Source organism: Dryobates pubescens, chromosome 4 (assembly GCF_014839835.1).
Source record: "Dryobates pubescens isolate bDryPub1 chromosome 4, bDryPub1.pri, whole genome shotgun sequence".
Taxonomy (NCBI): domain Eukaryota; kingdom Metazoa; phylum Chordata; class Aves; order Piciformes; family Picidae; genus Dryobates; species Dryobates pubescens.
In genome coordinates, this window is record NC_071615.1 from 9,234,280 (window position 1) to 9,260,017 (window position 25,738).

Consider the following 25,738-nt stretch of genomic DNA (forward strand, 5'->3'; position numbering starts at 1 on the left):
TCCTGGCCCCATGCTGCTGCCGGGCGAGCTCCGCTTCGGCGCGCTCCGGCTGCCGGGCTGCAGTAACCCAGAAGTATCCCCCGGAGCTCCTGACCATACTCTGGCCTTCGCCCCCAGCCAGGACGGGACGGGGCACTTCGGGGCTCCCACCAGTCCCCCCGACGCCCGGGCAGGAACAGGGCTATGTCCCGCTGGAGCTGTGGCGGGACCCGGGACACCGAGCAGGGGGTCTGGGTCACAGACGGCCCGCCCCCGCTGGCTGCCGAGCCGCAACGCCCCGCCCGCCAGCTCTGCGGGCGCGATGGCGGCGGTGGGTTTGCTGTGTGGCTCCCGGGAGGGCTCGGCTGGGCTCTGGGTGAGTGAGTGAGTGGGCACCGCGGCACCGTCCCGCAGCCGGGCTGCGGCAGGCCACGTCAGAGCTGCCCTGGGGCGAGCAGCCCGCGGTAGCAGCAGACGGAGCGAACGGTGGCGGCGGCTAGCCCCGGGCTGGCCGCGGGGTGTGGGGGGGTCCTGCTGCGTGGGGCCGGGAGAGCCACTCCGTGGGGCAGCACCACCCGAGCAGCCACGGGCCGGGCCTCTGCGGCCAGCGTGGTACGAGCGAGACGGCAGTCGCACTGTCAGGGTGACGCGAATTGCCTTTGCAGGCGGCTGGTGCCGTGGACTTCGGCTTCCAGGGCCATGTTTTCAAACCCCAGGGAACAGCGCGGTTCTTTACTCAATTACAGTAAACTTGCCGAGAAGTGCGCTGCAGGAGGGGCGTTGCGATTAGTCCTTTCGTTGTCTTCAGAAAGCGTCGGCTGAAATGCCTTTGAAAGGGTGATAATGAAGTGGTCAGTACAGCCTCACCTACGTTTCCATCCTCACTGTTGATAACTCCCCCTTCTCCACCTCTTTTCATCAAATTATTCATTTCCCTTAGCCTTGCTCTGCTGACACCGTGGCCCTACGTAAGGGACTGGAACCACCTTCACAAGCCACTGCCTCTTCTGATGGTTCCCAAACGCAAATAATACTTAATTTCCGAATTACCTTTCCTCATGCCACAGTCAGTAACTTACATTTCCTCTTTTTATTCTCAGGGGTTGTGACACACGATGCCCTTACTTTGATGTCTTTCTCTTTTCCAGTGTTTTTTCCCCCTCTTGATGCTTCTGTTGCCTCCGGAATATTGCTGCCAAGCCCTTCCTTCTCACTCTTCTCCAGCAGCCACTCTGCTGCCAAATGTTTTTCACATCTTCAACTTCAAATGGAGTGCCTCTCACATTATAGTAGATTTCAGTCACAGCGTGAGCAGCTTACATTTGCTGTGAAATTCTGCACAAGTTACCTTTACTGTTGCACGTTTGTGTTGGTTCTGTGGCAGGACTGGAACCAGACATGGTATACAAACACCCCAAGATTTACATGGTGCTTTGAGAGTACAGTCATTGCTTGGATCCCTTGTGCCTATCTCTGGATCTGTTTTCCTTTCTACTATTTGTATCTTCAACATGAAAACAAAGGCTACATCAGGATGTCCTACATCTTCAAAACCAAAATGGTAAGGGTGGAGGATGGAGCCTGCACTTCGATGCAGAACTTCGCTTTCCTGAATCATTAACTATCTTCTGATGATCCATCTCTGTTTGCTTTGATGTTTACTTAAGTAAAGTCAGGTCAGTATAAATCAAGTAAAGTTTGAGGAAGAGCTGTCATAAGAGCTGTACTTCCATTTGGTTCTCCATTACATCCCATAATGCTCTCCTTTTCAAACCTGCTCTGCACCTCTCCAGTCTTACCCACAAGCCTGCTTACAACATTCAGGTTGGTAGATCATTCCATCACCATATCAGTCCTCTCCAACCCATGTTTGCTGTCTCTGCCTCAGGTTCTTGGAGCCACCCTGGTAATACTGTGCTTTTCTAAAGTCTTCTTCATACTGTGGGAAATAGGCCAAGGAACCCCACGGGCTCCAGCATTCCTCCTTAGCCCTGCTGTGGTGGGAATCACAATGGTAATTCTTCCTTTGTTTTGTTTCTGTGTGGCCCAGCATACCCCTCCTGGGATGAATCTTGCATTGCCTGTGTTTCTCAGTTTCTTTGAGCACAATGATAGCTGATGGGCAAGGAAGACTAGAGACGTACTTTGTGAGTTTCTGCTGTGTAACACAGCAGGGGTTTTGAGTTGGGGCAGATGACTGAGTCTAACACTATGGCACCTGTGGGCATAGTACACCTGGCAAGAGCTGTAGTGTTCAGAAAGAGGCTTCACAACAAGAGGGCAAGATGTAGTTTCTCATAACCATGGTATGTCATTTACTATGATTTAGAATGAAATGGGATCTCAGCCTAAATGCCTGTCCTCCCTTTCTGTCATTGCATCTTCACAGCCTAGGTTCTCCCAGGCTGTTTGGCCTCCTGTAGTTTTATTACTTGCCCTTTCTGGAGAGACATTGTTGAGCACAAAACTGCACACAATGCTTTCTTTGGTTTTAGCCTTTGGGAACAGTAGTGCAGCTCTAAACATCTTGAAAAGTTTGGACAAGAAACTAACTGATTTGTCTCTACTGTATCTCTTAATACAATAATTATGTTTGGCACTCCATTACCAGCTATTTATCTAGATTTGTGCTTCCTCACAGATCCTTGCCATGTACCTTACCCAAGCTGAAAGAATGATGGGCATCCAGTCCTCAGGCATCCTGTTGATTTACTGGCTTCTCTCATTCATGGCTGCAGTTGTGATGTTTAGTTCCAAAGTCCAGCATGCCCTGGAAAGAGTAAGTGAAATCATGCACATTTAACATGCAGAGGTACGAAGTCTCTAAACAACAGGGCTCTCTTGGTCTCATTGGTGTGAGGTGGAGAACCCAGTTCCCCTCTTAAGATAGATGCTGAGAAATACAATTGATGGCTGCCATCTCCATTCACATTAAACCTTCCAGTGCCAGCAGAGTGTGGTTTCCTGAGAGCTTGGCAGACTTTATATAGGTGAATGAAAGCAAAATGCACATAAAGGCTGCTAAAAATGCCAGGGTTTGTCTCAGCATAAAGATGTTGCTAATATAAAATACCTTTGTCTTACTGGAATGTTTGTGGAGAAGTGCTGGCTGGATTTAGACATCTAAGAGTTACTGTCAGTAGCCATTTTGCTCAGGTAAACAGTTGTACCATTCCATCACAGCAAGGAATAAACAAAAGTTTATGTTACCTGTGTGTTTAAGTAACAGAGGAAAAATATGTGGCTGCTAGACAGAAAAACAGTTGGGAACTTGCTTGTTCCTGCTGTGTTGAGTGATACTCGGGCACCAGGTGTCTTGTAGAAATAACACTTTGTCACTTCTCGCCGCCAAAATATGGTTCCAAAAATATTCCAACATTTTCTTTGGGTTTTCTTATTCACAAAACTAATTACAGTGCCCTTCATGGAGCCCCTTAGACACAGCATTTGTAATAAAACCTGGCAGCTGCTTTATTATATCAACAACTCATCCCAATAGGGGAGCTGGGAGCCTCTATCCCTCATCACAGACAGAAATCCCTGAATAATGATGCACTGTATATCTGACTTGACCAGACTGCTATGAAGCCTTACAGTAAAATCATCACTGTAAATAATAAATATGTTTATCTCCACTAATTCTGTGTGAAGGTTCTTACCTCAATCTCAACAGCATTTCTGTTTTGTAGGGTTTCCTGGAAGACCATTTCCACCATGTTACAACTTACCTGTATGCTAGCCTGGTGCTAGGAGAACTTGTGTTATTCTGCTTAGTTGATCACCCTCCCTTCTTCTCTAAAGTTGTCAACAATCCTGTAAGTATAGCATAGCTCTTCATAATGCATTGCTTCATTGCTCTAACAGGACATTAAATGTATAGGGATATACAGGAACATAAGTATCTGGGAGACATGCAGCATTCTGTGTAAAGGCCAATGGTTTTAAAGGGGAACTGGAATTTGGAATAACAGTACTTAGTCTCAAAACCTCCAAACCTCTTCCCTCCACACTTGTGTTCATTTGTATTGAGAGCAGTGGACAGGGCTCCTCTTCCTTCCTGATGCTCTCCTGTGCAGTAGCAATCTGAGGTATGAGTATGGCAGAGCTCAGTGCTTCAAAAAATAAACCCCTTTGACTATGAAGAATGATGTTCTTTGTTCCTCCATCTGAGACATTACTCAAAGCCTAATTCTTCAAACTGTCTGGATTCCATTGATCCTTCACAATACATTCACACTGTCAGGGTCAATGAATGGGGGAGGGTGTAACTTTTGGATTGCTTTTCCTGGGAAGAGAGAAGGGGACTATATTTATCTGGGACATGCCCTTTTCTATATAAAAATATCACCCATCTTTTTCCTCCCATCAGAATCAGTGTCCAGAAGCCAGCACCTCTTTTCTTTCCAAAATTACATACTGGTGGTTGTCTGGGTAAGAAAACACAGAAAAAGACATGTTTTTCCTAGAATATCAGGAAAGAAAACAACACTACATCATCATAAGAGAGCATAACTGACAGCCAGTAGGAAATCTCAGTTCTCAAGTTAGCTTATGCAGTGAGGATTTAAATTCTTTCCCTGGAGACTTGAGGTGTTCTCACAAGATCAAATTATGACCAATTCACACTTTTCTCAAAGCAGTTCAAAACAGAAATTTTGTGAGTCTGGATAATTCTCTTCCCCCTTCCAAATATCCTTCCAGTGGCCTCCCAATAGAACTCAACAATCTTAAAAGATGACTACACCAACTACAGCCTTATCTGCCTGCCAGACCTTCCTACAGCAAATGCTGGGCAAGGGGAAAATAGTGAATGAGGACACCGGCCCAGCCTGCTGCTTAGCATTCAGAAGTAAAACCATTGCATACCTTGGGCCTAGTGTCCACTCTGATAGAGCCTCATCAGTGTTTCACTGAGCCACAGAACAATCAAACTGAACTTTGTTCTCCACTGCCCAAGACTCAGTAGAAATTAGGGCTTACTGGCAAGTCCTGGTTATGCTGGCAGAAGGCAGCCCAGGAATTTGAAACAAAACTGCTGTTTCTGAACATTCATATTTATTCTAGGAAAGGATATTTATGTAAGTGAGGCCCTAGGTGCTCATTGTGGAGCACTAACTTAAAGCTCATCTGTTTGGAAAATGTTATATGCACAACAAATACTTCTGTGCTTGCCCTACAACAGTCTCTGTGTTCTCCAGGCTTGTCTGGAAAGGCTGCCAGCAGTCCTTGGGGATGGATGACTTGTGGCCAGTGAGGAAAGAAGACTCCTCTGAAGAAATCGTGGCCTGGGCTGAGAGAGAGTGGACGAAGTGTCGTAATGGAACCCAACAGTAAGTGCTTGGTTTAGAGAGTGTCATGGAGTCAGCTGGGCAGTTTCTTTCTTGCTTCTAGATTCTGTGAACAAATAGGCTCAAAGGTGCTGCTGTGCCATCTCAGGACAGGCTTTAATGCCCTCCATTCCTTACAGCCATAGAATGTTTCAGCATGTATTCAGGCTCTGAACACAAGCTCTGCTAGGTGCTTCCTATCTGGACAAGAGAAGGTTGAAAGAGTCAATCTGAATTATTTGTCCATTAAACAAGAGGAAGAAAAGGATAGTGTACATAAAGTGGTCTAAATAATGCTCTGCTGAGAAGACCTGGGAGTCTTTTACTCCTCAGTGGGTGAGTACTCAGTGAGTGAGTTCCTTTGTGCAAAATTTCATTTGAAATGTTGAAGGCTGCTGGAAAACAGCCTGCTGTGCACAGAAGCACAGAACTTCAGTCTTCAGTGAGAGAAATCATTTTTTGATGAGCTTCTCTGCTAGCTATGGCATGAAACCCAGTGTCAGGTATTTAATGATTTCTTGCAAGCAAAAGATCCCCAAGCTTTCTCCAGTTTCAGTTAGTTTTCTCATTGTCTCTTTCTTCAGAAAAATGGAGTCTGCTACATTTAAAAAGGAACAGAAGAGTGAAACTGGCATAGTAGAAACTGAAGAGACAGAGGTTCTGCTGCAGCCAGAGCAGAATCAGAGCAAGCCCTTACTGAAAGCATTTTGGAGCATGTTTGGAACACATTTCCTTCTCAGCACTGTCTGCTTAGTTGTCTGTGATGTCTTCTTGTTCTCTGTCCCCAGATTACTGAGGTATGTACATATTTAGGATGTCTTTCTATCACAGGTACAAGATTGCTGCATATCACAGAGATGTATATGCCAGCACCCACAGAGGTGGACACACAAACACCTTTTGAAATCTATGCTGATAGAAGAGCTGGATTATCATTTATGCCAAGCCCACACTCAGCAGGAAAAAAACCTCAAACCACTCTCTGAATCTGTGCACACTTTCTCCACTGCTGTATTCCAGCAGGAGAAAGGACAGGCTGCAGTAAGCCTTTTGACAACTTTCCTAGAACAGAGCATGTTACTTGATGGTGCTACACATCACATCATTTGAACAGGCTGTCAGCCACTTGATATAGTCCTATTCCCTAATTAAAGAGCACCTTACAGTATACTGCATTAAACTATACTTTCAAAGGCAGAATGGCTTCCTAATGGCTAAAGAAGTGCTGGAAACATCAACAACTTCCTTAGATTCTGACTCCTAATTTACGTATTTATGACAAATTCATGGCATTCAGGAGCCATCCTTAACACTGAACATGAGGTGTCCCCTGAGAAGATTCTGAGATCAGAGGTTGCTTCCAAACCAAGAGTGGCTAAATGTCTGAAGTCAGGATATTATAGGATACAGTTTTTCCAGCTCAGCTGCTATTTCACTGATAAACATGAGCCACAGAGAGAGAAATCCCTGGCATTTTTGCACTTCTGTCTGATATTTCAGCACTTCTACGTGGAGTCATTAAGATTTTGCTCCTGTCTTGCAGCCTTTTCCTGGAGTTCATTGAGGATCCAGAAGCACCTAGCTGGCATGGTTATTTCTATGCCTTCACTATGTTCCTCCTGGCTTGTCTCCAGACTCTGTTTGAACAGCGATACATGTACATGTGTCTTGTTCTGGGGTTGAGACTGAAAACTGCAGTGACAGGGCTTGTGTACAGGAAGGTGAGACTAGCTTCCTTTTTAGCTTCCATTTTTGTCTGGCCTGACATTAGTTACAACATTGTTGGTACATGGTTCTCAACAGTATCGGGGGAGATGGTGTTAGAAACTACTTTAAGGATGTGATGCTGCGCTGTATTCGTCACTGAAAGATGCTAACCCCTGAAGGAAAAGCCAAGCAAAGGAAAGAGGGAAAAGTAATGTAAACTTACTTATGCTGTGGATTATGCTCTGGGAAAGGAGTAGGTTCTTCACCTTACAGTGAAGTCCTGGATCCCAGGCAACAATATGTTGTCAGTACCTAGGATTGGATAATTTTTCTCCCTCTTTTTTCTTTCTTTATGAGGAAATGAAAGTTGCATGATAATTTGGACCAAATGTTGTTTGATGACACCTTTGCTTTCTTCTCTGCCATGTCTAGATCCTAGTTCTGTCAAATGCATCAAGGAAAGCAGCAGCAGTAGGGGAAATTGTCAATCTGGTATCTGTTGATGTCCAAAAGCTAATGGATCTGATTGTCTATTTTAATGGAACCTGGCTTGCTCCTATTAGGATTATCATCTGCTTTATCTTCTTGTGGCAGGTAAAATATGGTGGCAGTACTTACCAATCCCATTCTGTTCTAGGTATCAAAGGAAAAAGGAATTTTCCTAACTCTGATGGTTTGAATAAGCTAAAATTGCCAGGTTTCTCTTAGTTCTGTAGCTCTTATTTTTATAAGGTATTATACCTGATCCTTCCTAATCCTTCACTTCTGATGTGTGTATTAAGCATTCAGTGCTGTCTCTTTGAGGGAAAAGATTGAGTATCACTGTTCTGGGCTGACTGGTAAACTTTTGCCTCAGATTTTCCTCTGTCATCCTCTGCCCAGTGCAGGCTGAGAGTCCATTTCCAGCTTCTTAGCATCATGTCTAAAATGGTGATTTGACAACACTCATCCTGAAGCCTGATTACCTCAAGATCAGTGAAGCAGTTTGAAACAAAGACATGATACTGAAAAGGAGCATTGGTACATTGAATTCCATAGATACCAATCAGTTGAGCAAGGAGAGAGCAAAACCTGAATCAAATAAAGAATGATGAAAGATCCTTTTTTTTCCCCACCACCCCTTAATTGAATTCACGGTATTTTCCCCAGCAGGAAAAAGCCCTAATTCTTAGTCCTGGTTTTTGGCAGCACACTAAATGGAAGTGTCAACACTACAGAGATAGTTGATTCCTAGGAGCTTTCCAGAGGCCTTTGAGACCTTCCTTTGCTAACCAGGATGGACTATTCCTCATGCCTGGCAGGATGTTACAACCTTGGATAACTAGTAGCCATCATGTAGAGAGCTGAGGATTCATCATTCCTTTTCCAGTGACGTTTACTAGCTGAATGTGGTTGCCTGCAGTTGGAGCATAATTAACATTTTGTTTGCTAGTTTGCTAATAGACCATTTATGTGGAGAGTATTTGCATCTCTGTGTACAGAGAGAGTGCTCACCTCTGTAGCAAATGCAAGGAGTGTGTAGAGAGCTATCAGTAAACCCTGAGGAACAGGCTCACTTTTGAGACACAAGTCATTATGAGCCCTGGTGTCCAAGGCATATGGTGCAGTACAAATCTACCATTTCCTCTCACTGGCTGATACAAATTCAGACAAGCTGAGCTACTTACAGTGCAAGAATAGCTTGATGAGGGGTTGGGGTTGGTTTTGTTTTGGCTCACTGGCTTATGCCAGCCAGAAGATGTCCTCCTTAACACAGCCAAGAACAGACTTAGTTGAATTGCCAGCATGCTTTGGGTGGCCTTCAGCACTAACGTAGTTCCTAAAAGGGAAGCAAATAAACTCAGAAGGGAATGATGACAGGAGTTATCCTCCCTGGAGAGTTAACAAACCACAGTGCTCTCAGACCACAATTCCCAGAAAAGGCAAAGGCAAGATTAAGGTGTTCCCCATGGGGGATGTTAGGCATAAATTCACAGAAGAGGGAAGGTGAGCAGGGGAAATGGAAAACAGTTGGTCCCAGTAATCCCCAGTTCTTCCTCTTCCCTTTTCTCTCCTGCCAGCTTCTTGGGCCATCTGCCTTGACCTCCATTGCTGTGTTCCTTTTTCTTTTGCCTCTGAATTTCATGATCACCAAGAAGAGAAGTCAGTTTCAGGTACATTTTGCTTCATAAAAATGAAGTGGTTTCCTGACTGGATTTATGCTAGGATACTACTTTTAAATCTAAGTTAAAGGCTGCCATGCTCTTCCAGGAGAGGATCACATGGAACCCAAGGCTTCTGATGATTATATGATTATAGTAGGCATGCTGGGAACAGGGGGGGAAAAAAAGCGTATCACTAACATTTGACATCAAGTGATGGCTTAATATTTATTATTCATGCTTACCATGACTGTCTGAAGGACCATAGGGTTTTGAAACCTGTGAAGTTGACTGAAGTTTGAGTAAACTTTTGCATGTTCAATCTTTTACCTTGTTTGCCCAACCTTTCCTGTGTTTTTAATATATGAACAGTAAAAATAAAGCTCTGAAGACGAAAAACAAAATACTTCCCAGCCTGGAAGATCGATGAGCCAAACAATATACACAGATTAACTGCAGGGAAACTTGTTCAGAATTCATAGGCAGGAATAAGGTGTGGTTTTTTCCCCCTAAACTAACTGCATTGTTAAACATACAACCTATTAAATGATAAAATTCAAACATTTATTACAGGAGACCCAGATGAAATCTAAAGATGAGCGGGCCAAGCTCACCAATGCCATTCTCAGTGACATTAAACTAATCAAACTGTATGGCTGGGAGAAAACCTTCATGGAAAAAGTGCTTGGTATTCGGAGGCAGGAGCTTCAGGCCCTAAAAAGATCTCAGGTTCTCTTTGCAGCATCTCTAGCTTCTTTCCATTCATCAACTTTCCTGGTGAGTGGCTCCTACACAGAATGTGTCTTATTCCTTCCATTTCTCTTTGTGTTGCTGTCTGGACAGAATTTTCCTGTGGGACAGCCATGGGGCTATCTGCCATGGGGAGTTGGTAGTCTCACAGGAATTGCTGAGCTCCACTGGAATAAACCAGAAATGTTTATGCTGCCCTAACAGTTCCACAGACAAGTCTGCTGGCCTGGCAGTGTGCTCCAGGCAGCCTGAGCCTGCTTTGCAGGAACCACCTGAAAGCCTCCAAGCCAGAGAGTTCCTGGCACAGTCAGCAGCTGCAGAAGGCACTTTTGCACTCAATGTTGCAGTTCACCATGGGTGTTTTCAATGGGAAATGGCTGTGTTTTCACCTTGCTGTGGTCACAGCACCAAAACTTCCTTAAAGCAGAACAAATGTCAAATGATTAGACTTGGGTTTGACTCCCAACATACAAGAATGTTGCCATTGATATTTGCGGGATGGGTCCCATGTATATGGGGGATAACCTGATGTAACTAAATGGGTTCCAGAGTCTTTAGGAAGGGCCTGTCACCCTTGAACCATTCTCTTCCCTATCTGAAGCAAATGGTTTGCTGTTCCTTTGCTTCCTTTCAGATTGCATTTGCCATGTTTGCTGCCTACACGCTGGTGGATAGCACACACGTCCTGGATGCTCAGAAGGCCTTTGTGTCTCTGACACTGATCAACATTCTCAACACTGCGCACTCCTTCCTGCCCTTCTCCATAAATGCTGCTGTCCAGGTGAATTGCAGCCTATGGTCCATTTTATTTGGCAAGTTTCCAGATATGGACAAAAGAGTCACCAAGGACACCTCTGGAGCCTTCTGGGGCAAAATCAAAAGCACCATTACGTCTTGGAGGTGCTCCCAGTTCTGGTTTTTGTCACAGAAATCAGAACAGATGGCGCACAATCTCCATGGGAGAACAGTGGAAACCCTGCTAGCTCAGGCCAAAGGGAAAAGCGAGTTACTGTCCAGTGAGAAACCGGGAAGTTAATTTCCCACTTACAAGAAGACTGTCACAGCTCTTCAAGTACAGGAGCAATGACTGGATAGATTGCAGGATGAATTGGGTAGAAGAGCAACAATTTCACTGTGTGAACAGAAGACACATGGAAGAGTATGGGGATTTGCTAAGCTAAAGGGAAACGGGCAGTTAACAGAGTAGTTGCCTTTGTCCATCTAAGCCTGCAACATCTGCATCAGAGTGCCTAATCACCATTTCAAGTGGGTCCTCAAGTTGAGGCTTCACTTCAGGTTTTAGTTCCCTTCCTACTCTAAATCTCATTTTTGTGTGCTGCTTCACTTCAGGCCAAAGTCTCTTTAAACCGCCTAGCAGCTTTTCTGAATCTGGAAGAACTGGACCCGGAGAGCTCCACTCCAAGCGTTTCTGACTGTGGTGAGTAGCTTTGTTAGCCTTGTTGCCTTGTAAGAGGAGTAGCTTCCATTCTTCAGCTTCCACTCTCAGCCTGCCATAGCTGACCCAGAAGAATGTTTGTCCCTTACTGTCACATTCTCTCGGGTCTATTGATTTCAACAATGCACTCTAATCTTGTAGTTAATTAAGCCTTTTTTCAGCCTTTTCTGTAATTCATTGCACACTAAAACACAGTCACCTAAACAGGGATGTTTCTGTACCTACCTCTGAATTTACAAGAGTTCTAATTCTCCTCCTATTTTAGTAGAGGCAAGCATCACCATAAGAAATGGGACTTTTTGCTGGAGCAGAGAGACTTCTCCTTGTCTTAGAAGGTACAGACTTACCCGTACTCATCTCAGTTCTGTAGGTCAAGGTGGAGGCTGAATGAATTCCTCAGGGTCTAAGTGAAACCAGTGTAGAATATCTAGAGGCTTCCAAGTTTGCTTCATATTTAATGTTAAATTCTGATAATTATAATGTCTTGCTTTTATGCCTGGGAGCACATCAGTGGGAAAGTGTCTGTATCTGGATGTTGCCTTAAAATACAAGGAGACTGCTTCCTTTACACAAGTTGCTTGTCCAAATATGAATATACAGTCTCTAAAGAGGTAAAATTGATGGCATGCATATGACAGAACTACAGGATTATTTCAAAGGACACTGCAGTTTTAGAGAGGAAATGGTTGAAAAGTTCTCATGTTCAGGAATGTTTTATCTCCAGTGTTTTGGGCTAGTTTGTCTCTGAAGTAGGGATGTGGGTCTTGAATCTGGGTTTCAAACTCTGGTAGAGTTGTAGATGAAGATTTTCTGGTTGGAGGGGTCTTTGAAGGGATGAACCCTATTTTGCCACCAAAAGTCAGTATGATGGGAAGAGTAACCCAGTGCAGCTGAGCTCTCAAGCATGAAATTAGGGGGTTTACTACAGGACAACAGCATTTTCTTTTCAGACAGCATATCCAAAAGGTGAAAGGCAACTAATCTTTTGTTTACAGGATAGATCTCACTGTGCCCAAAGGCTCCTTGATTGCTATAGTTGGCCAGGTGGGTGCTGGAAAGTCCTCCTTGCTGTCAGCATTACTTGGTGAGCTGGAGAAGACAGATGGCTGTGTCACTGTCAAGGTAAATTTTCCCCTTGGCATTTGCTTCTAATGAGGTTGTCTTTAGGGACAGTAAGTTACTAACAAAGGCATCAGTTACTTGATGAACATCCATTCATTGCTGAATTTTAATTCAGCCTGCATTTAATTATCTGAAGGTGCTTAAGGCCTCTTGGAGGAACCTGGCCCTTGGAAATGGGAACTAGAACAGGACTTCAAAGATCCAACTCTATTTCCCAATTTGACAGTGAGCTGAAGTGGCAGCCTGGTAAATCATATCCATGTACTGGCACCTCTTTCTTCCTATGTAAGATAATGATCATTGAGAGCAGACTTGTGTTTTGCAAAACCCTCTAGAGACCTGTTGAAAGTGATGATCACTCCAGAGTTCTCTGGTCTAATTGGAAGAGTCTTTCTTCAAAGATAGGTTTCCACAATGGCAAATTTAGCTTACAAAAAGACTGCTATTGTTCCTCCATTCTCACTTCTGTAGGACACCACAGCTTATGTCCCCCAGCAAGCCTGGGTACAAAATGCTTCAGTGGAAGAGAATATTCTTTTTGGGAAGGAGATGGATGAAACGTGGTTCAACAGAGTGATAGATGCTTGTGCACTGTGGCCTGATTTGGAGAGCTTCCCTGCAGGACAAAAGAGTGAAATAGGAGAGAAGGTACTGGCTTAGGTTTCTATTTTGGCCAAGCTTTCCTTCAGTAGCTACCACTTCAGGTGTCCACTTAAAACACCTACAAAAGGATTAAACTTGCAGGAGCCAGGTGCTCAGTAACTTCTGAGAAGTCAGGCCACGATTTCATTGGGTCTGGTAGCAAACCTGGTGGTTAACCTGGTGAGAAATATGAGGGATGCTTAAGAAATACAATACCAAATTAAAAAATATATAAATCCAGGTGATTCTTGGCTTCTTTTTTGCAGGAGAGTTGGAATTGCTCAAGAGAATCTGCATCTCAGGAGTCCTTTTGGGAGGGAGGGAGGGAGAGAAGGAAGGAAATGCACTGATTACAAAATAAGGAAGTCATCAAAGCTCAGTGTAAAATGGAGCCAACACTTCACAAATATGCTGTAGCTCTGAGATAAACAGTGTCAGTACATTTTTACAGGGAATAAATCTATCTGGAGGGCAGAAGCAAAGGGTGAACCTTGCTCGTGCTGTGTACCAGAAGGCTTCCATTTACTTACTCGATGACCCCCTCTCAGCTGTCGACGCCCACGTTGGACAGCACATTTTTGAACATGTTCTTGGACCCAACAGCTTATTGAAAGACAAGGTGTGTTACAAATCCTGAACTGTAAGGGACTGCAAAATGTACCTAATTATCAGAGCCTCTGAAACATTTCCAGGAAGGTGGGCTCCTCACTTTGTCAAAGGCTTCCAAATTCTTCTTTGCTGGTGGCAGCATGTACTCCTGTTAGCATCACTGGAAGTCCACACAGCACATGGAAGTCCTACAGTAAATCCCATGGAGGAGTAAAACTGAGAAGTTTGGTTCTCCTGAAAGACTTAATTTTACAGCAAGCTCTTCCATCAACATTATCCCTCTCCCTATTTGAGATTTACTTGTAGTCCAGCTAGAAAGAGCTGTGGGGTCTCTTCCAGCTCATTGTATCTTACCATGTCTGATCTCATCACTTAGAAATAGTTCAGTGGCACCTTTACAGTTCTCATCACCCAGAAGTTCTTCACTAAATTCATCTTAAACACTTCCATTCTTTTTTGCATTAGTTGCACATTGCTAAGCCTTGGCACTTCTGTCAAGCAGTCTGGAGAATAAATGTGTGTATGAGAAGAGATGCTAGGGCACCTCTGCTGGTTTCATAGAGTAAATTCTTGACTCAGTTTCACAGTGTAGAAGGAAAAAGACTAATTTCTTTCATTAGAAAGTCCAATTAAAACAGACATGTCTGAGTACAAATACCTTTCTCTTCAAGCGGATTGGTAGCAAATATCAGAATGTAATTATTGCATTGAAACAGAGAGACTGACAAAGAAATAATGCATCAAAGTTAAGCTGCAGTCAGGTGGCTTTGCCATGCATTAGAAATCCAGACCACACCAATTTGATATCTAAAGGAAGAGATGCTTTTCTTATGGCCTTTCCTACATGTAACTATCTGTGCAGATCTGCTCAGCAAAGGAGCTGCACTCGAACTCTACTCAGGGTGATGAAGTTTTCAGGCACAGATTTGATTCTGAAATAAATGTGACACATCCTCCAATTAACATCCTTCTGCTTAGAACCCCACACCCCCCTCCTCCCTGCTCCTGACTTCTGCACTTTCAAAACAGACACAGAGTTGCAAAGATAAACTTCATCAAAGAGACAGCAGTGATAGGAATAAGTAACTAAAGTATCTGCAAGTTAGCAAACCTAACTCACCCTGAGTACCTGTGTCTGCCTTCAGAAGGCAGCTGCCCGCTCGAGCGAGCCATTACAATTGTTCCCTCTTTGTTCAAGCAGACTCGTGTGCTAGTGACTCACACAGCCAACATTTTGCCTCAAGTGGACAACATTGTTTTTCTGGTGGATGGCACAATCTCAGAAATTGGTTCCTACCAAGAACTTCTACAAAGAAATGGGCCCTTTGCAGAATTTCTCCATTCACACGTTACCGCAGAAGAGAAGGCAGGCACTGCTTTTCCAGGTAACACAAATGAGGTAGACTCATTCTTCCCAGGTCTAGCAGTCCATTGTTTCCTTACTATTGTACTTAACATTAAAGAACTGGGAGGGGAGACTGCTGCTGAAAGCAATTGGGAAGAGGTTGAAAAAAGAATAAAACTGGAAAAGCCAACCTTGCATGTGTGTTACTATAGCCATTTAAAGCTGAGATCAAATCACAACAAGCTGTCACTTTGGGGGAAAATATGCCTGTCACATTAGCTGACTCATCACCTCCAAAGTGGCTCTTGAATAAGCAATTCCATCTGACTAGACTGACCATGCAGGAAACTGAATTACCCCCTCTATGTGCTATCTTTTTCAAATCTCACCTTGTTACTCCTCCCCTTACAAACAATTCTTTGTAATGAGTCTTTCTTCGGTATTACCAGCCTCTCAAAGGCCATACAGGATAAAAAGGGATTTTAAAGCATTTAGGAAAAAAATAATGCCTTTCTTTCACAGCTGTAGGAGACACCAAAGACACCATCACCTCCAGAAATGGTCCATCACAGGACAAACTCTTTAGGTAAGCTTAAAGCTGCCTCAGAGACTGAAGAATGTGCTCCAAAAAGTCCACAGAAGCCAACCTGCAGGCTCTTCCTGCATATGAAACTGGTTTGGAACTGAATCTGTAAATTAATAATAAGAACAAAATAGCAAAACTAGATTAGGTGAGAGGCTACTCTTGAATGTGGTGGTTACTGTAATGTTTTCTCCGTATCTCATGGGGGGCCAGAATTTCTTCCAGAGCTCAAGTCCAAGGCATACTGATGCATTTGCCTGCTGTTCCCTTCCCATTGAGGTTTTAAGGCCTGGCTCATTTCAAACCAGCCACAGCTAGAAAAAGCTTAAAGCCTCTCTTTGCTAACTGCTTCAGAGAGCCTAGTCCCTGTGACAAATATGGACAGCAGTTGGAGTCCGTAACCTTCAAATAGGCATGAGTGTGGGGATGGATGGGTAAGGAGATCTAGCTTTGAAATACTGCCTTGGGCTAAAAATGGAAAGGACTTTTGTTTTCTTTATGAAGTGACAATTCAGTCAAATCTTCTGCTATGGGAAGGAAGACCATTCCTGGCAGTGAAGACTCTACCACTGCTGCAGTCACTGAAGGAAGGTTAACAGAAAGAGAGAAAACTCAGCACGGCAGGGTAAGCACAGCACTTTCCTGTAATGGCAAACACACAACCAGGGGGTGTTGCTGACCCACTCATGGCAGGCAGGTCAGCTCACTGCCTAAATTAAAGCAGTGCAGCTGCAGGGAAGTCAGATGAGCTGTAGAAGTTTGCCCTATAATTGAGACCAAGTCATTTCAGCATTATTTTAATTAGTACCTTGTGTGCAAACTGTATCTCCCTGCATGCCCCAATTCAAGCACTGGTTCCAAACAGGAATAATGCATGTACATTATGGAAAGAGAGGGGGGAGGAAATTACACCTATGACCACTTGAGGAGAGGGATCCTGATTTAAGAGTTGACCTGAAGGGAGAAAGTGCACTGAGGTAATCAGGGCAAGCTGATGGTAAAGGACAGAAGGCAGTAGATTACAAGGGATTTCTAATCTTGAGTCTGTACACAAACCCTTGAGCCTGGGGGAAAGGGGCAAAGAGGCACATTGGTGTTCTCATTTTGCTCAGGGGAAACACCTTGAGTACTGTGAAAGGGAAAAAGCAGACACAGGATTCCAGCTGAGAGCTGTCAGGAATGGATGAGGTGTCTTATTCGGGGAACATGGTAGCAGCAGCAAAACAGGGAGGAAACAAGTAGCTGAGGCTACACACTGGTGCTGAGAAGAAGCAAGAGTAAGAAGTTAAAGACCCCAAAGGAGGCAGCTCTTCCCCTAGGGATACACAGCATTAGCCAGACAAGGATTCCCTCTCCTGATCAGCAGATACCCATCCAAGCAGTCAGTGAATACATCCTAGCTCTCAGAGAACAACTGTAAGTCACCGCCCAGCACAGGAACGCTCCTGTACATTCCAGCAGTAACCCAAGCCCACTGCAGTGAGCTTCATCAATTGATCATAGTCACTACCACCATGAATTGATTCAGGTATGGTTTCATTATTCATCCATGAGGAAAAGAATTAACATGGTTGCTACAGCTTGTGACATTTAACCAAGCTGATGAGCCACAATAATCATTCCTTGCTTTGCAGCTGCTCTTCCTTGCAAACAAGCTCAACCCTCCCTACCTCTCCTTCTCTTTCTCCCCATTTGTGTTCCTCTAGGTTAACACTTCCATTTATGCAGCCTACCTGAAGGCAACAGGCCTACCTCTATGTGCATACATCCTCCTGTTGTTCACATCTCAGCAAGCTGTGTCCTTCTGTCGTGGTTACTGGCTCAGCATGTGGGCAGATGACCCTGTTCACAATGGGACACAACAGCACACAGCGCTGAGAGTTGGAGTCTTTGGTGCGCTGGGAGTCATTCAAGGTTTGATTAACTTGCTCACCTAATTCTTCTCTGTGTTTCTATCTCCCTTTCCCATATCTAGGATGTTTTCTCACAATATAAAGTGCATACCCATTGGCTCTTAGCTCCCTGGGCTTTTGGCACCAGCCCTAAAGGTTTGGCATGGGACCTAAAACTACAGGCTGTGACGCACAGAGAGGATTTCTAAAGGATCTGAACAATATTCCCAGCGTTACTGCCTGAAATTCTACTTCATGGTATGCCAGAGGTGGCCTCCTGTGTCTTTCAGCAGACCATGATGAATAGTGCCTTCCTTTATGCTTCCTGCTGAAACTGAATGACCTGAGCCTCAAAAAAGCTTTCAGCAATGGAAGAACTACAGCATCATTTTTCTAACCTGCCCTTTTATGTCCACTATCTTCTGCATATCTTTTTTATTATCCCTTTCCATCCCTCCAATGTAAGTTAATCATATCAAAAGCTTTCTTCATGCTGAATTAAATCTTGGGTTAGGTCTTTTAAGTGTGAAGAGAGAGAAAAAGAGGAACTTGAGGAATTATCCATTTCTTTAAATCCTTCCCTTTATAAATGGCCAGATCTTAGGGTTGTTCTTTAAAAAAAAAAAAAGGGGGGGGAATAGATATCAGAGAAAAAAAAATATCTGGAAGAATCTCAGCCCAAGTGACAAAAGATTGAGAAAGTTTTGGACACGTGGAAAAGCGTGGGAAAGGTTGGCAACCCTTCAATGCTGACAGTGAATCTGTGGGCAGGAAAGGGAAGACTGAGTAATTCAAAGTAATGCCAGTCAAGTTCATTTTGTGAGGAATAAAGAATTTGTCCTGCATGGTTAAGGTGCTGAAAGGGCTGGCAGTGTTGCTTAGAGGGTCTTCTGCCCCTCTACATTACCCTACAAAAAGGGGGGTTTACTTTGCAGTGCTGAAGCTTGGCTGGATTGCTACCAAAGAGCAAGTTGCCTCCTTTCACTAGAGCCACATTCACATGCACTCCAAGGTGAGTTTGTTGAGACCTTGTAATGATTATTACTTTTTTATGTTACAGCCCTTGGCAGATTTGTCTCCACAGCTGCAGTTCTTCTAGGTGGGGTGTTAGCATCACACAAGCTGTTCCTGCAGCTGCTGAGGAATGTTGCTAGATCCCCAATGACCTTCTTTGAGCAAACACCCATCGGAAACTTGCTGAATCGCTTCTCCAAAGAGATGGATGCTATTGATTCTGTCATCCCTGACAAGCTGAAGTCCTTGCTGGGTTTCTTGTTCAACTTGATGGAGATCTACCTTGTCATTCTAGTGGCTACACCGTGGGCAGCAGTGGCTATAGTGCCCTTGACTGTTCTTTATGCTGCATTCCAGGTAGGAGCTCGTATCAAAATACAGACAGCAGAAGCTGAAGGAGCATGGCTTTGTCCCTGCAGAAAGCCTCCATCCATTTCTTAGGTGCAGAGACATGCACAAACTGGTTTCACAAGAATAATGTCAATGTATCTTCCCACATGACCTCAGCCTTCCAAAGCATCCCAGAGACCTCACAAAGAGGCTTGTGCTTTTCTGATGTCAAACCCTAGCTAGAGCTATGTTCCTTGTCTCCATTAGTGTAAATGCAATCCTAAGACCAAAAGCATTTTTTCCTTTCCTCCTGAATTCCTGCACTGCTTATCAACCTATGCTATCCCTTGGGCTCTGAAACCTCAAATGTTTTGCCAGCAAAGATTGAACATGAAGGAAGGGCAGGTAAGGGTGAAAGTACTCTTCTGTTCTCCATCAAACAAAGGGCTGCTCTGCAACAACAGTAAGTGTGAGTTTAGAAGCTGTGAGTTCAGGGTACCTTGGCTCTTTGCATTAACCACAGGGTTATTCTTAATGAAGATGGGAAAGGACACAGGCAGAAACTCTACCTCACCTTTTAAGGGTATCTCCTACCTGCAACATTAGATTTGGAACACTGGAACTGGATGTACAATTGCACTTAGTGAGGCCTTCCTAAGCCTTCTGTGGATCACCACCATGGAGGCATAAACCTAATCACTTCCAATTTCCCTTTGTACCAGCACTTCTACGTTATCACCTCCTGCCAGCTGAGACGCAGAGAGGCTGCCAGCAGGTCACCCATCTACTCCCACATTTCAGAAACATTCCAAGGGAGCAGTGTGATCCGTGCTTACAAGCACCAGGAGAGGTTTATTTGCAAGAACAATTTCCTGGTGGATGAGAATCAGCGAGCATGCTTCCCTGGAGCAGTTGCTGACAGGTACCAATCTGCAGGGTCAAAAATCCTGACAGTTTAATCTCACTGCCTTGATGAGTGGAAAGAGCCACTCTTAGGGCTTGGGTGGAGGTACACAGAAGATGAGATAGTGGTGCAGAGTGTTTTGGGAGTAGGGGAGTGAGCCTCTTTCATTATCACTTGCACTGCACCCCTCCCTGGCAATGTGCCACTCACACAACCAATATGCTGCCAGCTGTGTGGTGTGGCTGGGCACACACAGGTTGACAGAGTGCTGGAAGTATCACTTGGTGTCCAAAATGCAGCACAGCTGGTGAGGCCCATCATCACAGGACAGAGTGGTACATGCAGAACACATCTGATGATACAGCCAGCAGCCACCAGGCATGAGTGAGGAGTGTAGAAGCGGGACATAGCAGACTGGCTCATCCAAGAAACTGGGTGTTGGCAGGCCTTGAAGCAAATCCTAACACAGACTATAATCCAACTGGTTTGGACAGACTGGAGACATTCATGAGCTCCAAGGTGGCTGGCTGTGAGCAATCAGGGTGTGACGAGAGCGTTGCTGAACATCCTGAACCCCAGTAGCTCCACAACTGTTTTGCATATTAATCACAGTTTCTGTTGGGAGTAAGCACCAGCCCTGTACTCTCCTCCTCTTGCAGGTGGCTTGCTACAAACCTGGAGTTTCTAGGCAATGGCATTGTGCTGTTTGCAGCACTATCTGCAGCAATAGGCAGAACACATCTCAGTCCAGGAACTGCTGGCTTCTCCATTTCCTATGCTCTTCAGGTAACAGCACTGCAGTAATACCATGGCTGTCTTCCATCAAAAGACACTTGCACTGGCCTTCCCAAGACATCATTAACTATTTCTGTGGCTTTCCAGATGCCCTCTCCTACCAAACCTTGCTGTTGTTACTGAAACCCAAAGCATGTGGAGCATGACCCCATAGAGAATGAACCTCACAGGCACCAGACAGACATCTTTTTCCTCCTGCATCTGGACTCCCAACCCCAGCATGCTCTGAGCAACTGAAGCAAGGTCTTCACCATCTGCCTGATCTGATCTAGACTAGCTGCACCATGGCCTATGAAATAGCTACATTATTTTTTAGCATCCCAGTCAATAGCTTTTAATTCTCTGCAAACCTGCTGAGAAGCAACTGGGCAGGCTCTTTGAAAACACAGCTTTACAAACTTTCACAAGCATCCAGTTATTGTTTAGCCTTTTAAAGGACAATTTCTGAAGTAATTGGCTGAAGAGGAGCTCTTTATGTATAAAGACTAAGTACCACACGCCTTGCATGTACAGGTTAATACTTTTATCTGCCCTAATGCTTGTTTCCTTCTGCTAGATAACTGGTGTTCTGAACTGGATGGTGCGAGCCTGGACAGAACTGGAGAACAACATTGTTTCTGTGGAGAGAGTGAGAGAATACTCAAAGACTCCTAAGGAGGTAGTAGATAACCAACTACTGACCTTAGTAGCAGAGGCAAACATCCCTGCAAATTAAGAGTAACTTCTATTCCACCTGGACAAACCCCCTAGTTCTCCCCTTCTGAGAGGCCAGTTATGTTTCCTTTAAAGAACTGCAGCATTTGGGGGTTTTCCCCAACTGACCTGGCTTCTTTTCTAACCTCTGATCATCATTATTTCCTTAAGAAAGTTAAGCATTAGATTGCCATTAAAATAGCTTCACTTGGTAACTCTCATGGAATGAGCCCTGTTTTCTGCCCATATTTGGATTATGTGTTTATTACACCAGTTCAGATGCAACTCTGATAACTGATGGCTGCAAGATAGCCTCCTAGCCACTAAAAGTCTCCAGTGCAGTCCTTTCTGTTCTGTAATCACTAAAATTATTTCTCCATATGCTGCCCCACGAGCCTACTAAAGGAGGCTTTCACTGTCCTTTTTATAGGGGCATATAAGTCTTTTTTTATTGAACCACTCAAAATGGCAGAACTCTGACTTTGCATCAAGTAGACAAGTCAGCCTTTGCAATGGGAAAGTCAAGAAGCTTTTTTAACTTCTGGAAACAGTGAACAGGTTGGAGGGATTTGGCACAGATGTCTTCATAAGCTCCCTGACCAGTATGGCCACTTGATTTGGAAACTGACATCAGCTTTATACCCTTGCTCTTTGCTTTCATCCATTTAGGCACCCTGGACCCTGAATGGTGAACTGCAAGGTCAGGTTTGGCTCACTGAAGGAAGAATTGAATTCAGGAACTACAGCCTGCGATACAGGCCACAGCTGGAGCTGGCACTGAAGCAGGTCAGCCTCACCATCAACGGGCAAGAGAAGGTGAGCAAAGCCACTCAAGAGCCACAGCCTGTGAGCAGGGCTCTGCAGTCAGCACATCTGGGCAGGTACACCAAGGTGTGGTGTGAAAACTCATCTGTCACACTGCACACCTCTTCTAGCACTGCTGCAACATTAGACATTCACCTGGCTGGCATTTCATGTCACAAAGTTAGCAGAGCTACAGCAAAGGAATTTCACTTTCTGAGCCCAGTGTCACATCAAGGCCCTATTCTAGCTGCTAAGTCTTGTAGTTAATTTTTCCAGATTCCTGTTCATACAAAACCATTACAAACTATCAGTGATTCCCTTTAAGAATGGATTGCTGGACTATGCGGATCCTGAACAGCCCTGCAAAGCTGTCTCTCTTCAGAAGTCCAGGAGGACAAACCTCTCTTGTAGCTCCAGCCACAGGAAACAATCAACATCATCAAAACTAAAAGCTTTCCCTTTACTTCACAGATTGGCATAACTGGAAGAACAGGAGCTGGGAAATCTACTCTTGCTGTGGGACTGCTGCGATTAGTGGAAGCTGCAGAAGGAGCAATCCTAATTGATGGACTGGACATCACTCAGCTAGGTCTCCATGACCTCAGAACCAAGATAACTGTCATTCCCCAGGTAGGATATTAATTTCCAAAATACTTCAGCAGTGTTTAAAGTCTTAATACCTAGAAAGAGTTCATAAAGCTTCTGTGACCAGAGGGAATTCAGACATTCCAGTTTGGGAGCAATCTCTATTCCATGCAAGTCTCCCATTCAATATAACAGTAGCCCCAGAGCTGCACCCAGCAGGGAAAACTGGAGAGCTCATTTCAGTAACTGATTTCAGGAGTTGTTTGTGCTGTCTCTGTGCTCAGGATCCAGTTTTGTTCTCTGGCTCTCTAAGAATGAATCTTGACCCATTAAACCAATACACGGATGCAGACATCTGGACAGCTTTGGAACAGACTCAGCTCAAGACCTTTGTTGCAGATTTGCCAGATCAGTTGGAATATAAATGCACTGACCAAGGGGAAAATCTCAGGTACCTTACCTACAGGAGGCTGTGGTAGGACAGTGCTAGCCCATGGGTTGGGAGAAGAGAGCTAGTGGGGCAGGCAGTGTAATTTGTTTAAAACAAGCATGTAAAGATTTAAGCAAAAAATGGTGCCCAGACAGCAAATTGCTGCTTTGGTGTCCTTTTGAACAGCAGGAAGTCTAGTCACAGGACACCAGGTGGAAGTCCTCTGAGACAGAATCATTGTGGCAGCTTGTGTTTCTGTAGTACTTAAAACTGGAATCCTGTTCCAAGTGTAGATCTCACGGGTGCCACAGTTATGCACTCCATTTCCTTAGGTGGTTTCATGCTGTCGCCTGCAGTGCCACCAGCCTCAATCACCCTGCCAGGGAGAGGGAACAGGATTCCATTCCTATTTTCATCACATGTATTCTGACCCCAGGGACAAGTGACTGCTGCTCTCAGTTTACCATCCCTCTTCTTGCAGCACTGGTCAGAAGCAGCTGGTTTGCCTGGCCAGAGCACTTCTGCAGAAAGCCAAAATCCTCGTTCTTGATGAGGCCACAGCAGCAGTAGATCTAGAAACTGATTCTCAGATTCAGAACACCCTGAGGACTCAGTTCAAAGACAGCACAGTGCTAACAATAGCTCACCGGATAAACACCATTATGGACTGTGACAGGTAAGCTCTTTAGCCACTTGCCTGAGGAAGGCAGGCACAGGCAGCCTGTGTCTGCTAGACAAGCCACAGTGAAGAGCAGAGGGATGCAGGCACAGGCAGCCTGTGTCTGCTAGACAAGCCACAGTGAAGAGCTATTTCATTTCTGTCCTTCTCTTGTCTAGCTCTCAAAACTTTGCTCCAGAGACTGTCAGAGCTATCTCTTATCAGCCACGCACCAATGGGATAATGGAAGGTCATTTATTCCCATGTGATGCATTTCATGCTGGATCACACCCATTTCCCCCAACCACTGACAGCAAAACCATGGCTACCGCTCTCTGCCCCATCATGCACAAACTGGAGTAAGCTCCAGTCTGAAATAAACCCTACTCCAGTCTCAGCTGCCAAAAAACTCTCCTCCCACAAACTCAGTATTTGAATAGTCACTCATCAGAAACCTATCCCTAATCCCACAGCTGTCTGCCAGCTGAAGAGCTGCTGGACAGCTTGGTTAATCAGCAAGCAAGTACTGAACTTTCTTTTAGAAATGAGTAAGTCTATCAGAGCTGCTGCTGTGTCCCCAGGCTCACTCTTCTGTTTTAATATTCACAGGATTCTAGTCTTGGAAAACGGTCGGATAGCTGAATTTGACACTCTGGAGCACTTAGTGGCTCAGAAGGGACTGTTCTACAGACTGATGGAAGAATCAGGCCTTGCTTGACTCACTTGAGGTGTATCCCATAATGCCACCACTATCAGGAACAATTATCTCATAATTGAGTTATGTTGGTTTCAGTGTAAAGTGCCTGACACTCAACCACACCTTGTTTGAGCCAGACCCACAGCAAGCAGATGAAAAGGGATGATTTGAGATACCTGCTATTTCCAGGGGCAACTCAGCAATTCCATTCTCATTGTGTTTCCAGATACCAAAGTCTCACTACTGTGTTGAACAGGAGCCAGTCAGTTAAATGCTTGGTTGTTTTTATGATGTAAAAGCAAAGAGCCAAAAGAAAATCTCCACAGCCTTTCAATGTGTTCTATAACTGGAGCCCAAATACACACTGACAGCTAAGACAGATTATTTTTTAAAGCCAACAAGATCTTACGGACAGCAAGAATTTAAGTAGCAGCAAGCAAGCTTACCTGTTTACAGCTTCTCCTAAGTTCCAAGTAGAACAAATTTAGTCTTTTGACAGTGTCTGATGGAGTGCTCACCTGGGCACTGTTCTTACACAGATGGGGACACCAAGGCAGCAGCTGGATCTCATCACCTGAAGTGCACAAACTTTGGGGGAGTAGGGAAGAGGAAGTGGGAGGCCACTAAGCACAAGAGCAAACAGCTGGGGATCAGAGCCACTCCATCTCTTTCTTTGTCAGCTTTGGAGGAGCCTCAGGTGACTCATGCTGTGCAGAGGGCTGACAGCCTGCCTGGAAGAAGAGAGCCAGCTTTAGACATGGGCTTGCTGATGCATGAGAGTAACTTGGTTGGCAGTGGGCAGCAGTTCCCTCTGCTTGAAGCCTTTGACAGCTCTGCTGCAAGATGCTGGTTACTCACAGCAGGGCAAGTCCAAATGTCAACACCAACATTTCCAAATGGAGTATGACCACAAGGAATCTGTTGTGAGGGAAAGTGTCCTCCTCTGATCCCTGCAGCATGACAGTCTGGCAGATGGGGAAAGTAGCAGGGACTTGCCTGTTGACCTGGCGGTTCATTCACCATTTTCTTCTTGAGTGCAAGTTTAACTGCTGCATGGGCAACCCTGGTGCTGCAGAGCCTCTGGCAGGATTCCCTTTCAGGCTTTACTCCAGCAAACCAAGGCAGCAGCTGAAAGCAAAGCCCCTCCTGGGCTTCCCAAAGTGCCAGGAAGCTGTGGTCCGAGCTGCCCCCAGCTCTCTCCTCAGGAATCACAAGATGACAATGTGACAAACAAATCACACTGAAACACTGCTGCTCAGTGTGACTTTTGTTAAT

The 25,738-nt window shown here is 44.8% G+C and overlaps 1 protein-coding gene across 1 annotated transcript; it reads left to right on the top strand.

Annotated features, from left to right (window-relative positions):
- The first annotated feature begins 301 nt into the window (after positions 1 to 301).
- On the top strand, positions 302 to 24,553 carry ABCC6 (ATP binding cassette subfamily C member 6). Its single transcript, XM_054180387.1, has 31 exons — positions 302 to 355; positions 1,364 to 1,540; positions 1,868 to 1,993; positions 2,621 to 2,758; positions 3,669 to 3,794; positions 4,349 to 4,410; positions 5,178 to 5,309; positions 5,891 to 6,103; positions 6,850 to 7,027; positions 7,446 to 7,607; positions 9,074 to 9,166; positions 9,728 to 9,931; positions 10,539 to 10,685; positions 11,255 to 11,342; positions 11,626 to 11,695; positions 12,356 to 12,482; positions 12,954 to 13,130; positions 13,576 to 13,743; positions 14,935 to 15,118; positions 15,601 to 15,664; positions 16,166 to 16,286; positions 17,368 to 17,575; positions 18,614 to 18,924; positions 19,620 to 19,819; positions 20,461 to 20,587; positions 21,153 to 21,254; positions 21,959 to 22,105; positions 22,565 to 22,723; positions 22,963 to 23,129; positions 23,590 to 23,784; positions 24,376 to 24,553. The coding sequence occupies exons 1-31, from the start codon at positions 302 to 304 to the stop codon at positions 24,482 to 24,484; spliced, it is 4,536 nt and encodes a 1,511-aa protein (XP_054036362.1). The 3' UTR covers positions 24,485 to 24,553.
- The last annotated feature ends 1,185 nt before the right edge of the window (positions 24,554 to 25,738 follow it).

Bases quoted from the DNA above. Each gene is read 5' to 3' on its own strand.
- ABCC6 (XM_054180387.1), top strand. From the start codon at position 302: ATGGCGGCGGTGGGTTTGCTGTGTGGCTCCCGGGAGGGCTCGGCTGGG. The intron at 3,795-4,348 runs GTAAGTATAGCA...TCCTCCCATCAG, and splicing joins CTAAAGTTGTCAACAATCCT to AATCAGTGTCCAGAAGCCAG. The intron at 13,131-13,575 runs GTACTGGCTTAG...ACATTTTTACAG, and splicing joins AGAGTGAAATAGGAGAGAAG to GGAATAAATCTATCTGGAGG.